We start from the raw sequence: 14,111 nt of genomic DNA, 5'->3' as shown, positions 1-14,111 counted from the left end.
CCTGCCAAGAAATGACCAACGTGCCCAGCCATGGAGGGCCCATTAATCAATTCTTGATTCTGCTGCAGCTATCAACCAGCATGATTTTCAAGTCTGTCTACCATCCGGGAAAATGTGTGACTTACTAAGTTTAAAAAGTACGTTACCAAGTAACATATACAGAATGGTACTATTATGATTTTTATATTGGTGTATGTATTTACCTAAAAACGTGGAAGGACAGGGGCACCTGGGTGGCTCAGTCAGTTGAGCAACCGACTTCGGCTCAGGTCATGATCTCACGGTTTGTGAGTTCGAGCCCCATGTCAGGCTCTATGCTGACAGCTCGGAGCCTGGAGCCTGCTTCAGATTCTGTGTCTCCCTCTCTCTCTGCCCCTCCGCTACTCATGCTCTGTCTCTCGCTGTCTCAGAAATAAATAAACATTAAAAAAAATTAAAAAAAAACGTGGAAGGACATACAGAAAAACGTTAACAGTAATTTCTGGGTGGTGGGATTGAAGGTGATATGTTTTTCTTTGCTTTTCTGTGCTTTCCAGGTTTCTTAATGTGTTATTTTTGTCAGTAATTTTCAAAAAACTGTAAGTGTGTGTGTGTGTGTGTGTGTGTGTGTAACAGAGAGAGAGAGAGAGAGAGAGAGAGAGAGAGAGAAGAAGGAGGAAGAGGAGGAGGACAAGGAGGAGGAGGAGGAGGGGTAGATGTATAAAAAGACTAGAAAGACATGTACCAAAATGTTAGGATCATTTATTTCAGGGTGGTGAGATTTAAATGTGATTTTTGTTTTATTCTTTTTCTTTTCTCTGTTTTCCAAGTTCTTCTTTTTTTTTTTTTACAGTGAATGTGTACTATTTTTTTATTTAAAATAAATGTTACAAAATTTGAAAAACCTGTTCTTTTAGTTTACATTTGTACTTTCTATTCACTCAAAAAAAAAGCCCTAAAAATTATTTTAATCTTTTGTTTTAACAAATCATTGCAGCATGTGGTAAGGTTAACTCTCACATGCCTCTTCTTTTACCAGTCAGGAACTGGCTGAAAGCGCAGTGGTAGCCAAAGTCAATGGTGAATTATGGGACTTGGACCGTCCATTGGAAGGGGATTCCACTCTAGAGCTGCTTATGTTTGATAATGAGGAAGCCCAAGCTGTAAGTATTTAAAAAGAATCAACTAAACTTTGGATATTGTGAACTATATTATGTACAAAGATACACATTGAAGTCAAGAATGATGAGTTTTGTAACCTTCTAGAACTTAAAATTTCTGTATTGGTGTTTAGTAAGTATTTAGTGAATTTTTGTGGAATGAATACATACAAATATATATCAGCTTTTAAAGTAGCCCTTATTTATCATTTCTGAAGATAGTTGTGTCCTCATGCTATAATGCTTTAATTATGAAATCAATGTACATTTGACATGAATTTTTAATAGATTCTTAGAAATGGGTCTACTTTATAATATAATATGTGCAGGAGAATTGGGAAAAGTTATCAAAGCTTAGATATCTTTTTATTTATTTTTTTAAGTTTATTTATTTTGAGAGAGAAAGAGAGAGAGAGAGAGAGGAGGACAAAGCGGGCTCTGTGCTGACAGCAGAAAGCCCTATGTGGGGCTCAAACTCATGAACCACAAGATCATGACCTGAGCCAAAGAGCCACCCAGGCACCCCTTAGATATCCTTTAAATACTTATTAATGTAATATTCTATAAAATAGATACCACATTTCATGTAGGTCTCTGATATACATTGTTACCTTAGCTTTGCAATTTCTCTTCAGGCAGTGTCCATTATCTGCATAAAACCTAACCTAAGCTTAGCTTAGGTTCTATTAATCGTGACACTTGATTTCTTGATTTGTTAATCCAAACTTATAAGAACCATACTATAATTACTTTGCTGTTTAAAATGTGCAAAGCATAACAATTAAGTAGCTAAATAATACAATATTAATAAAATCATGTTGAAAGTGATTCAGAAAGAGCAATTTTTAGGAGAAACACAAAACATATATGTATTATTTAGTTTTTCTTACTAGTTGTTAACAACTGTCACCTAGCATCATCCCAGATGTCATCCCTAGACTTTACAATTGTATATTGTCCCTTAGTCACCTGACCAGCATCGACAGTGCTGGACGCACGTGCCAGACCCTGTAGGGCTGCAGTGGACAGAACATGGAGACTCCTGTTTCAAAGAGTTTACCTCTAGTAGGAGGAGGTATTAAACAAGAAAACAACCAATGAGAGGTTTTCAGATAGTGTCAGTTTCTGGAGAAAGTCAAATAGGGGCTGGAACCAAGAGCAGCCATGATAGTTGGTGGGGCAGTTAGTTTTGATCCTCAACTAAAGGCCCAAATCCTACCCGAAAGCCTTGTGCTTGCCTACACTGGCTGGCTCTTGGTTTGTCTGCAGGTGTTGCTCCTATGACTCTTTTTTAATAGCTGGCTATTGAACTTTTTCAATGTGTCAGGCATTGGGGTGTTCGGGGAATGGGAGAACTACCAAATTTAATGTTCCATGGAGGTGTTGGTATCTTTGGAGTCCTTTCCTCCTGGCATTCAGTAACATCATAAAAAAAGAAACATTCTTTATCATGGGAAATCTTTCTAGAGTGCCTAACCAGTGTTTGCTTGCCATGCTCGTAACATGGTATCTGACATCAGATTATAGAGCTTTCATAAATATCTGTGGTTGTTGATGAAAATGATAATAGTAATAAACATTTACCAGAGCCAAGCACTGGCCTGGCCCATTATGCGCACATGTATTATCTCCTTGAGTCCCAAGTTACCCTAGCACACAGGTACTGTTTTAATCCCCGTTTTACAGATGAAGCAACCAGTATCAAAATAGTTAAGTAACAGTTCTAAGCTCTTGATGCTTCTTTTCATGTAACTTAGTAACAAATATTTTTTGTTGTTGTTGTTCCTGGAATTTACTTTCCTGTTACTGTGAATATACTAAGATATTGAACATAAACTAATTTATAATATTTAATACATATCCATGAAAAAGAAACCCTATAGGAAAACAAATTTTGAAAACTCAGATCTAAAACAATGATAAATTGTAGTGCCTAGGTGGGTGACTTAGTCAGTTAAGGGTCCAACTCTTGATTTCGGCTCAGGTCGTGATCTCAGTGTTCGTGCGATCGAGCCCCACGGTGGGCTCCACATTGAGAGCACAGAGTCTGCTTGGGATTCTCACTCCCTCTCTTTCTGCCCTTCTCCTGCTCATATGCACACCCCCCACCCCCTACCCCCCCAACACACAATCTCTCTTTGAATAAATAAACTTAAAAAGTGATAATGATTTTTTAAAGTTTTTTTTGCTCTATGGAAACATTCAAGACACCTTTCTATTTTAAAAAGTTATTTTATTTATAAGACTATTTTAGTGCATAATGTAACATACAGAAGAAATACTCTCCACCTTCTAGATAAATTCATGTAGAAAATGACAGGAAGAATATCCACATAAAGCTGACAAACATGCACAACAGAAACAAGGGGAATTTTATAAAGTGACACAGCTTGCAGGTTTAAAATATATCTCATGATATTTCCTTTTGTAAGCCTAACATCTGGTAAAAGAATATACATAGATATATATTCTACTTTAAAGCTTTGGTGAAACCCCGGGGGAAATCAGTGATGTGCTGCGGTGATCTCAGGCTTAAGCAAATGTAGGGCACTTTATTTAGAGGTGAACAAAACAAGCAGATTTGTGTAGGAACTGAAGCCGCTAGCTCTGTGCTTGTAGTCCATTCAGTGGTCTCTTCCAGTACATCATGGCGTGAGTCAGGCTTCACCCCCAATTTCAGTGGCTGCTGCCCCCTGCATCCTGTGTATTATCTCAGCAGTGATGACAGTTAACCACACTCTTCTTTTAAGATTCTTTACGGCACCAATGTTTTTCTGGCTTTATTCCCACCATTGGATCTTTCTCAGTCTTCTTTGCTGGCGTTTTCTTCATCTTTCTCCAGAGTGAAGAATTCCTCAGTGCTCAGTCATAGTACCCTCTGTCTTTATGCTCCTGTTCTAAGCTGTCCTGTCTGCTAACTGTCCGCTGTCAGTTCTTCTGTCTGTAGCTAGACAGGCCTCAGTCTTGTGTACATTACCACCCATGTAATATCCCCATCCAGATATCATACAGGAATCTGTAGTATGTCCACGGTGACAACTCTTGATTCTAACCCCAGAACTTACTCCTTCCCTGTCTGCCCATCTCAGGGCACAACTCCACCACATACCCAGTTACTCAACCTAGAATCTTGGAGATTGTATGTGATTGCTACCTGTTCCCTCAACTCCAAGTCTCTAATTGGTAAGCCATTACTGTCCTAACATATCTGGACTCTGTCCATTTCTGCTGCCATTACCGAGATTCAACAATGGTGTTATTATAGTACTGCCCAAGAAAATGTCCACCTGCTGTTCCATTCCCCTGAAATCCATTCCTGCTACCAAACGATGTTTTAAAATGTAAATTGAATAATTTCTTTTCTGCCTAAAACCCTTCAGTGCATCTCATTGCATTTGGAATAAAACCCAGATTCCCCCAGAAGGCCCGCAGGGTTACTGGCCCTTTCTTACCTCTGCAACTTTTCTCAAGTTACTTTATCCCTTACGTGTTAGCCACACAGGCCTTCCTGACTCCCTGTGAATGCAGAGCCTGCTCTGTTATTTATCATTACAGTGTTCTGTTCATCTCCTTTTACATCCTCTTCTTCTCTTGTGATTACGCACTTACTGGTTTGTTTCTGCCTGTCTCCCTCACAATGTGCGGTAAACTGCATGAGGCCAGTGACTCGTTTCTTTCACTGTTGTATCCTCCGCACCCAACACAGTGTTTGGCTCAACAAACATCTAGGTGCAGACAGAGCGCCAAAGAAGACACTTGGGTTCCTGTTGGCAGTCAGCCTACCCCCCCTGGCGCCATCCAAAGCAAAGGTCTGTGCCAAGGACGGAGGCTTTGGGGCGGTTTGTGGATCATATCCCTGCTTAATGCTATGGGTTGGGATTGCACATAGCCTGCTCAGAAGACTCCCTGTGCTTTGACTTATTTGTAAAACAGCTTTCTAATTGTAAGGTTTTTTTATTTAATAAGGGAAAGAAAGGGCTGCCAGGGGACTCCATTGTCTTGCTTTTCTGGTACCTCTATGTATCTAGTGACTTCAGTTAGTTTTAGTTTATCCATAAACCTTTGATTCCTTAGGAATTCAAAACCAAACTTTCTGAACTTGTAGATGTGATGACCAGCCCTTGGACTATGAATTTACTCATGTGTGTCCTCCTGCCCAGGGTTCTCAGGCAACCAGCAGGCATTCCCAGGCTATACTTTTCTCCCCCCAAAAAGTCATTCTGTCAAAAGCATGTGAAGACTGCTGTGGAGACAGAAAACTACTTCGGCCCTCTGCGTTCAGCTTAGCTGCTGCCTCTGGAGAAAAAGAAAGGAAATCAGTGTCTGTCACGCCTGGCTTCCCTCCACTCTGGGCTGAATTGGGCTTGCATGCTGCTGCTTCCCCCTCAGCGGTCCAAGCCATGGATGAGGCTGTCACATCTTCTCTGCAGAAGGATGTGCAGAAGATGTGCAGAAGGAAATGGTGTAGGAGCAGCTCAGAGCAGCAGTTTCACGCTAGAACCAAGCATATGGCTCTGGTATAATTGCAAAGCACTCAGAAAATGTTCTCTTCTCAGTGGGCATTGAAGATTTTCTTTTCAAATTGATGTCTTTTTCTTTGTAATGTTTATTTTTGAGAGAGAGAGAGAGAGAGAGAGAGAGAGAGAGAGAGAGAGAGAGAGAGAGAACGAGCAGGAGAGGGGCAGAGAGAGAGGGAGACACAGAATCTGAAGCAGGCTCCAGGCTCCGAGCTATCAGCACAGAGCCCGATGCGGGACTCAAACTCACGAACTACAAGATCATGACTTGAGCTGAGGTTGGACACGTAACCAACTGAGCCACCTAGGCACCCCAGTGTTACTCTATGTCTTGATGTTTATCCCCTTAAAGTGTATGCACTTGCTTACTTATGTTACTGGACTAATAATTTTCCATGACATGATTTTGATTGCCTCTGCCCTCTGTGTTTCATGCCCTGCAGGTGTACTGGCACTCCAGTGCTCATATTCTTGGGGAAGCCATGGAGCTTTACTATGGGGGCCACTTGTGCTATGGTCCACCCATTGAAAATGGATTTTATTATGACATGTTCATTGAAGACAGGTAATACCACTGAATATTCACTTCCGGAGGCATGTGTTTAGAGTCCGTTGTTTTATGATGGTTATGTATTATTTTACTGAATGTGTGTGTTATATAACATGGCTGTAGATTGGCTATGTTTAAAAATTAATTTTTTATGAGTTAAGATTCCAGAGCAACGTCTCCAACTTTCTTTTCCTCAGAAGGAAGTGATAGAGTATCTATCTAATCCGGGACTTGCTACATCATAGTAGTAAATTAAGACCAGAATCACAGATTTAATCCTTAGAGAGCAGTGGGTGCAGTTCTGCTCCATGATAATCGAGGGCGCTATCTGCCTCAGCCAGACATCTCACACAGATAAATACCAGGCAGAGTGGTGCACAGAGGCCTCACATTCGAGAGTTCTGTGCCCAGCCCCAGCCCACCTCCTTCCCTGTACTCCCCATAGTCCTTAAGGACCAGCTGCTAAAACTGAAACCTGAGGGTCCTTCCAATTCCTGTTCCTCACTGTCACCCCACACTATCCAGTCATTCCATCCGGGTCTTCCTGTTCTAGCTCCTCAATAGTTCTCTGGTCCTCCCTTCCTCCCTTCCTTCTCTGTTACTTCTGCCTCAGTTTAGACCCATAGCATCTCTTGCTGGATGACTATGGTACATTCTGTCCTTACCTGTCCCTTACCCCCACCCCGACTGCTTAAATGGTCTCCCTAACTGAGCATCCGACTCTGTAGCTCCTACGTACAGGCTTGTCCAGCTTTATCTCCTGTTACCACCACCACCCAGAGAGTCATTCAACAAGAGTTTTTGACTGCTTCTTATGTGCTCTGTGCTTGGTGCTGGTGATTCATAAGTGAGCAGATCAGTCTGTCCCCATGGAGCTAACAGTCTAGCTAGCTTAGACAAAAGCAAACAGCCCTCTGCTTGTCAGGTGGTGATGAGTGGTTTGAAGGAAAATAAACCAGCTGTGGGGAGGTGTGTGCCATGACAGTGGTCATGAACGGGGGGAGTGATGTTGAAGTGGGGACCAGGATGGAGAGAGCAAGTTCTGAGGCAGTTGTGTGTGGGGTGTATTTTGGGACATTTGGGGGAAACGTTCTAGGCCTCTGGGACCTCCCTGGTGTGGGCCTACGCCTGGCTTGTTTGAGGAAAGGTAAGGAAGGCCGTGTGCATGGAGGGGAATGAGGGCAAACCAGGGAGTGGCTGAAAGAGGTCAGTTGATGGCTCACAGTGGGCCATTCCCTGTGAGTGCCAGACTGGACTCAGCAGTTCACGCTCACAGATCTTTCTCCCAACCTAGATTCAACAGTCAGTGAGGGCCGGGATGTGTGAGCACTTACCACAACCTTTTTTTTTTTTTTTTTAAGTTTATTTATTTATTTTGAGAGAGCAAGCAAGCAGGGAGGGGCAGACAGAGAGGAAGAGAGAGAGAGAACCCCAAGCAGACTCCACACTATCAGTGCAGACCCGACATGGGGCTTGAACCCACAAACCATGAGATCATGACCTGAGCCGAAACCAGGAATCAGATGCTTAACCGACTGAACCACCCAGGCACCCCTACTATAGCTCTTTCAAACAAAAAATGTAGATGTGTGATGTGTAAGGTAGACCACATAGAAGAACAGGCCTTAAAGGAGCTTACACTCTAACCAGCAAGTATTTTAACAGGGTTTTCAAGTTGTACACTTCATCGCAGAGAAGATTTGTAGGCAAATCACTTCATCTGTTGGTGCCTCCGTTTTCCTCCTTGAGAAGTAAGATTATCAGCCCTGCATATGAATGTATGACTTTCTGAAGTCCGGGTGCAATAAGGCACAAATTCCTCAGTTAATGATGAGCGTCCACAAAAAGGAACATACATGCGTGATGTCTGAGAAATCTGTGTTGACTATCACTTACTCTTCTTTTTAGAGCCGTGTCCAGCACAGAACTGTCGGCCCTGGAGAACATATGTAAGACTATCATAAAAGAAAAGCAACCCTTTGAAAGACTGGAAGTCAGCAAGGAAGTGCTCCTCGAAATGTTTGAGGTAATTTCAGGAAACTCTTTGGAATAAGAAAACCTTTTGCCAGGAATAGTAAAAACAATTAATCAACATAGACAGCTTTTTTTTTTTTTTAAACAAATAATTGGATGTTGCTTGCCACATTGTTCCAGGTTAGCAACCTGTTGTGAGGTTGTCACTAGTCGCTCAATGTGATATTTCCCTACTTATATTTCCCTACTTTTTCCAGAACATTAAAAAATTTTTTTTAAATGTTTATTTACCTTTGAGATACAGAGAGCAGAGGCAGAGTGTGAGCGGGGAGGGGCAGAGAGAAAGGGACACAGAGAATCTGAAGCAGGCTCCAGGCTCTGAGCTGTCAACACATAGCCCAAATGGGGCTCGAACTCGTGAACTGCAAGATCATGACCTGAGCAGAAGTCAGATGCTTAACCAACTGAGCCACCCAGGTTCCCCATTTCCTGAACATTTTAATGCCAATATATGTAGGTAAATGACCAGGGGAATAGTTTTCATATATGTGTTTATAAATCTGATTCATCCTGAGTATTGTTAATATCCTGACTACTAAATTCAACAATACTTCTGTTTTTTCTTTATGCTGTTTTGACCAATGTACGTAAGCGTAAATAAATTTAAGAATGCTTAAATTTAGGGGCGCCTGGGTGGCTCAGTTGGTTAAGGGTCCGACGTCAGCTCAGATCATGATCTCACAGTCCATGAGTTCGAGCCCTGCGTTAGGCTCTGTGCTGACAGCTCAGAGCCTAGAGCCTGCTTCGGATTCTGTGTCTGCCTCTCTCTCTGCCCCTCCCCCGCTCATGATCTGTCTCTCTCTGTCTCAAAAATAAATAAAAACATTAAAAAAAAAGAATACTTAAATTTATGTTTTAAATCATATCAGAGAAAGCACATAATTTGAACACACAATATTGTTAATTTTGTGAGCTTGAAATAAAAAGATAGATTTGGGCTTGGTAAAGTTGCAGCTACTCTTTTTGTGTGTGTGTGTGGTAAAATACCCAAAAGGGAAAAAAAAATTTTATGCTGACCATTTTTTTTAAGTTTATATATTTATTTTGAGAGAGAAAGAGATGGAATCCTAAGCAGACTCCATGCTGTCAGCTCAGAGCCCGACACAGGGCTCGAATTCCCGAACCATGAGATCATGACCTGAGCCAAAACCAAGAGTCGGACGCTAAACTGACCAAGTTCCTATTATGTCAATCATTTTTAAGTGTATAGTTCTGTAGCATTTGGCGCATTCATATTGGGCAAGCATCACCACCATCCGTCTCCAGAGCTTTTTCATCTTCTCCAACTTGAACCCCACACCTAGTAAACACTAATTCCCTGTTCCCACTTCCCCTTTTTCTGTCTCTATGAATTTGATGACTCTAAGAACCATATAAGTGGAATAATACAATACTTGTCCTTTGTGACCTCCTTTATTTTACCAGTGTAATGTGCTCAAGGTTTGTCCATCTTGTAGCAGGTGTCAGAATTTCCTTCCTTCTTAAGGCTGAATAATACTTCATGGTGTGTATAGACTGCATTTTGTTTATTCATTCATCTGTGGACGGACACTTGAGTTGTTTCCACCTTTTGACAATTGTGAAAAGTGTTGCTGTGAATGTGGGTGTACAAATATCTGATCGAGTCCCTGCTTCTAATTCTTTTGGGTGTATCTCCAGAAGTTGCATTGCTGGATTATATGGAAATTCTCAGTTTTGTCAACTGCCATACTGTTTGCCACAGCAGCTGTTAGCATTTTACATTCCCATCAGCAGTGCACGAGCATTCCAGCCGCTCCATATCCTTGCCAACACTTGTAGTTTTCTGTTTTCTTGGTAATAGTCATCCTAATGGGTGTGAGATGGCATCTCATTGTGCTTTTGGTTTGCATTTCTCTAATGACTAGTGCTGTTAAGCATCTTTCCATATACTTATTGGCCATTTGTATATCCGATTGGAAGAAAAGTCTATCCCAGTCCTTTGCCCATTTTTTAATTGGGTTGTTTGTTTTTTGGTGTTGAGTTGTAGGAATTCTTTACATACTCTGGATATTAATCCTTTATTGGATATGTGATTTGCAGTTATTTTCTCCTCTTCGTGGGTTGCCTTTTTGCATCTCCTCTTAAGAATTAAACTCAATCAGACAAGGGAAGTTGCTGTCGCCACGGTCAGTGCCACTGCCGTCTGGAACAGCCGGACCTTCCACCCCACCTCCCGTGCCATGCTGTCGGAGAAGACCTTCAAGCAGCGCCACACCTTTGAACAAAGAGTAGATGTCCGACTTATCCGAGAGCAGCATCCTACGAAAATCCCAGTGATCACAGAACGATACAAGGGTGAGAAGCAACTTCCTGTACTGGACAAAACCAAGTTCCTTGTACCTGATCACGTCAACATGAGTGAGCTCATCAAGATCATTAGGAGGCACTTACAGCTCAATGCTAATCAGGAGTTCTTCCTGTTAGTCAATGGACACAGCATGGTGAGTGTGTCCACTCCGATTTCTGAAGTGTATGAACGTGAGAAGGACGAAGATGGGTTCCTGCATATGGTATATGCCTCTCAGGAGACATTTGGAATCAAAGTGTCTGTGTAAGACTAGAAAAATGCATCTGTTCTAGAATTTTTTTAAGCCCTTACCAAGGAAAAAAACCGGACATAACCAACTGAGATTGATCCATTCATCCAATCACAGACCATCAAAATCAGTAGTGTTCCTGCCTAGGAGTTGTAGGAAGTTGTTTTGTGCTGCAAGCAGAAAAATGGATCTCCACGTGAGCACATTCAGCTTTGGAAAAACCATTATTTAACCTAGGCTGTTTTGTTTTCAAATTTAGAAGTTTAAAAATAAAATACTTTGCATTCTAAGTTGCCGATAAAATAGAACTTCATGTTATTCTAAGGCTCTTTCCCTATGAGGAACTTGCAACATAAGCATTCAGAGAGAAATTCTTTTCCAGGTTCACAGAACCGGCCAACTTTTTGTAGAAGAATTTCCACTCAACTAGAGAACTCTCTTTAAGAGGATCTTGGAAAGCATAAGTTGTCAGGAATAGCCCCCTTCCCACCCGCCCACATTGGCCATAATAGTGGGCAAAAAGCAGGAAAAATTGAGGTGGATAAAACTCTGAACTGCTGCTCAAGGTTCTCGATTCCTAGTTTAGTGTGCCCCGAGTCCACACCTGTGCAGTGCCATTGCGGGGTGGGGGGAGGGAGTTTCATTAGCTTCTCTAGACAGTAAAGCACCACTGCTCAATAAGAACCTTGAATAACTTAACATTTTGGTCTAGTTTCTCAAAAGGCCCAGGGAAGAAAAATGTGATGTTTCTTCTGGTTTGCATATTCTCTGAGAGGTCAAATTGCCATCTGCTTTGGTAGAGAAACAAGCTGTTCAAGCAGTTTTGTTCCTTAGGTCAGTGGTAGAAACTACAGAACACAGAAAGTAAAGCATTAAAATTCAGATACACTCCCTCTTTAAAAAAAAAAATAATAATTAAACTCAATAAAAAAAAGAAACACCTCAAAGTTTGTGAAGAAAAATAATTTTGTTTGAACATAAAAGTATGAGACAGTTCAATCATACATACCTATTTTTTTCTCCCCACAACTACCTTCCTCAAGTAGTTATTTAATATAAAGTACCTGTCTCCAAGGCAATAGTGATGAAAGCAGGAAAGAAAAGTGTCTTCTGAGTTTTTAATGTAACAATATGATCATTTATTATAAACTTAGTTTTTGTTTATGTAAATTAAAAATGCAGCTGTGTCCTCAGAATTTTATTTATTTCATGTAGTCCAAATTGCAGTCTTCTAACCTAAATGTGAGGCCTGAAACCAATAAAATCTAGAAAACACAGGCAATATCTTCTTTGACATTGGCGGTAGCAACTTCTTTCTAGAGATGTCTCCTGAGGCAAGAGAAATAAGGGCAAAAATAAACTATAGGGATTCTATCAAAATAAAAAGCTTTTGCACAGCAAAGGAAGCAATCAGTAAAACTAAAAAGCATCCTATGGAATGGGAGAAGATATTTGCAAATGACATATCCAATAAAGGGTTAGTATCTAAAATATATGAAGAACTTATAAAATTTAACACCCCAAAAATGAATAATCCAATTAAAAAATGGGCAGAAGACATGACATTTTTCCCAAAGAAGACATACTGATGGCCAACAGACAGATGAAAAGAGGCACAACATCATTTATCATCAGGGAAATGCAAGTCAAAACCACCATGAGATACCACCTCTCACCTGTCAGAATGGATAAAATCAATAGCACAAGAAACAATAGGTGTTGGTGGAGAAAGGGGAACCCTCTTGCACTGCTGGTCGGAATGCAAACTGGTGCAGCCTCTCTGAAGGACAATATGGAGGTTCCTCAAAAAATTAAAAATAGAATTACTGTATGATCCAGCAATCGCATTACTAGGTATTTACCCAAAGAATACAAAAATACTAATTCAAAGGGATACCTACACTCCGATGTTTGTAGCAACATTATCTACCATAGCCAAATTATGGAAACAGCCCAAGTGTCTGACTGATGAATGAATAAAGAAAAGGTGGTGTGTGTGTATATGTATATACATATACATATATATATACACACACACACACACACACACAATGGAATATTATCCAGCCATAAAAAATAATGAAATCTTGCCATTGAAGACGTGGATGGAGCTAGAGAGTACTAAGCTAAGAGAAGTAAGTCAGAGAAAGACAAATACCATATGATTTCACTCATATGTAGAATTTAAGAAACAAAACAAAGGAGCAAAAGGGGGGGAAGAAGGAGCAAGACAAACCAAGAGACAAACTCTTTAAAAAATTTTTTGTTAACATTTATTCATTTTTGAGAGTGAGAGAGACAGAGCATGAGTGGGGGAAGGGCGGGGGGGGGGGGGACACAGAATCTGAAGCAGGCTCCAGGCTCTGAGCTGTCAGCACAGCGCCCAACACAGGGCTTGAACTCATGGACCACGAGATCATGACCTGAGCCAAAATTGGACGCTCAACCAACTGAGCCACCCAGGTGCCCCAAGAAACAAACTCTTAACTGTAGAGAACAAACTGATGATTACCAGAGGTAGGTGGGGGTGGGGATGGGTTAAATAGGTGACGGGGATTAAGGAGGGCACTTGTGATGAGTACCTGATATATAGAAGTCATGAATTACACTATATTGTACACCTGAAATTAGTATTACACTGTATATTAACTAACTGGAATTTAAGTAAAAACTTTAAAAAGTACACTCTAAAAATGAGATGAAAAAAATTGGAATCTTCTAGAACAGTGCTGTTCAATAAAAATATAATGTGATTCACAAATCTGAGCCATGGATATAATCTTTTACTGGTGGCCACATTTTACAAGTAAAAGAATGGCAAAATTAATTTTTATAATTTCATATTTAACCCATTATATCAAAAATATCACTGTATCATGTAACCAACATAAAAATAGTTACTAAACTGTTGTACATTCTTTCACAGCACGTCTCTGAAATCCAATGTGTTTTGCACTTACACACATCTCATTTCAGACTGGTTCCATTGCAAGTGTTCAATAGCCACACGGGCTTGTGGCTCCTGTTTTGGACAGTACAGCTCTAAGCTATGAGCTCTTGGTATTCCTGGGGTCTCAGCACTAGAACATAGTAGACACCCATTCAGTGTTTGTTGAAAAAAAATAAGTTTTTTTCCTAAAAAAAAATTTTTTTCCTACTTAAGCATTTTACGTAATAACATAATAATATGTAAATATGTTTTTCTTTATAGTACAATAAATTTAAATGCCGCATCCTGAATGAGAAGGTTAACACTCCAACTACGACAGTTTACAGGTAAAGTGTGTGTAGATTGTATTTATTTATTTATTTA

At 40.6% G+C, this 14,111-nt stretch overlaps 2 protein-coding genes across 3 annotated transcripts in view; both read left to right on the top strand.

Annotated features, from left to right (window-relative positions):
* TARS3 (threonyl-tRNA synthetase 3) overlaps window positions 1-14,111 on the top strand; it is a 62,875-nt gene that overhangs the window by 8,284 nt on the left and 40,480 nt on the right. For both annotated transcript variants that reach the window (XM_045058901.1, XM_011282731.4), the window contains 4 exons: window positions 1,019-1,142; window positions 6,100-6,221; window positions 8,115-8,232; window positions 14,010-14,074. In XM_045058901.1, the coding sequence (XP_044914836.1) occupies window positions 1,019-1,142; window positions 6,100-6,221; window positions 8,115-8,232; window positions 14,010-14,074 (429 nt within the window). The remainder of the gene's footprint in view (window positions 1-1,018; window positions 1,143-6,099; window positions 6,222-8,114; window positions 8,233-14,009; window positions 14,075-14,111) is intronic.
* LOC101081984 (microtubule-associated proteins 1A/1B light chain 3B) lies at window positions 10,309-11,088 on the top strand. Its single transcript, XM_019831949.3, has one exon. It carries the CDS (start codon window positions 10,442-10,444, stop codon window positions 10,814-10,816), a length of 375 nt encoding a protein of 124 aa, XP_019687508.1. The 5' UTR covers window positions 10,309-10,441; the 3' UTR covers window positions 10,817-11,088.

The sequence above is a fragment of the Felis catus genome, chromosome B3 (assembly GCF_018350175.1).
Source record: "Felis catus isolate Fca126 chromosome B3, F.catus_Fca126_mat1.0, whole genome shotgun sequence".
Taxonomy (NCBI): domain Eukaryota; kingdom Metazoa; phylum Chordata; class Mammalia; order Carnivora; family Felidae; genus Felis; species Felis catus.
The sequence above is the reverse complement of the archived record's forward strand: the minus strand, read 5'-3'. Positions and strand labels throughout refer to the sequence as shown.

What these genes read in the sequence shown, in the direction of transcription:
- LOC101081984 (XM_019831949.3), top strand. Translation starts at nt 10,442, where the DNA reads ATGCTGTCGGAGAAGACCTTCAAGCAGCGCCACACCTTTGAACAAAGA.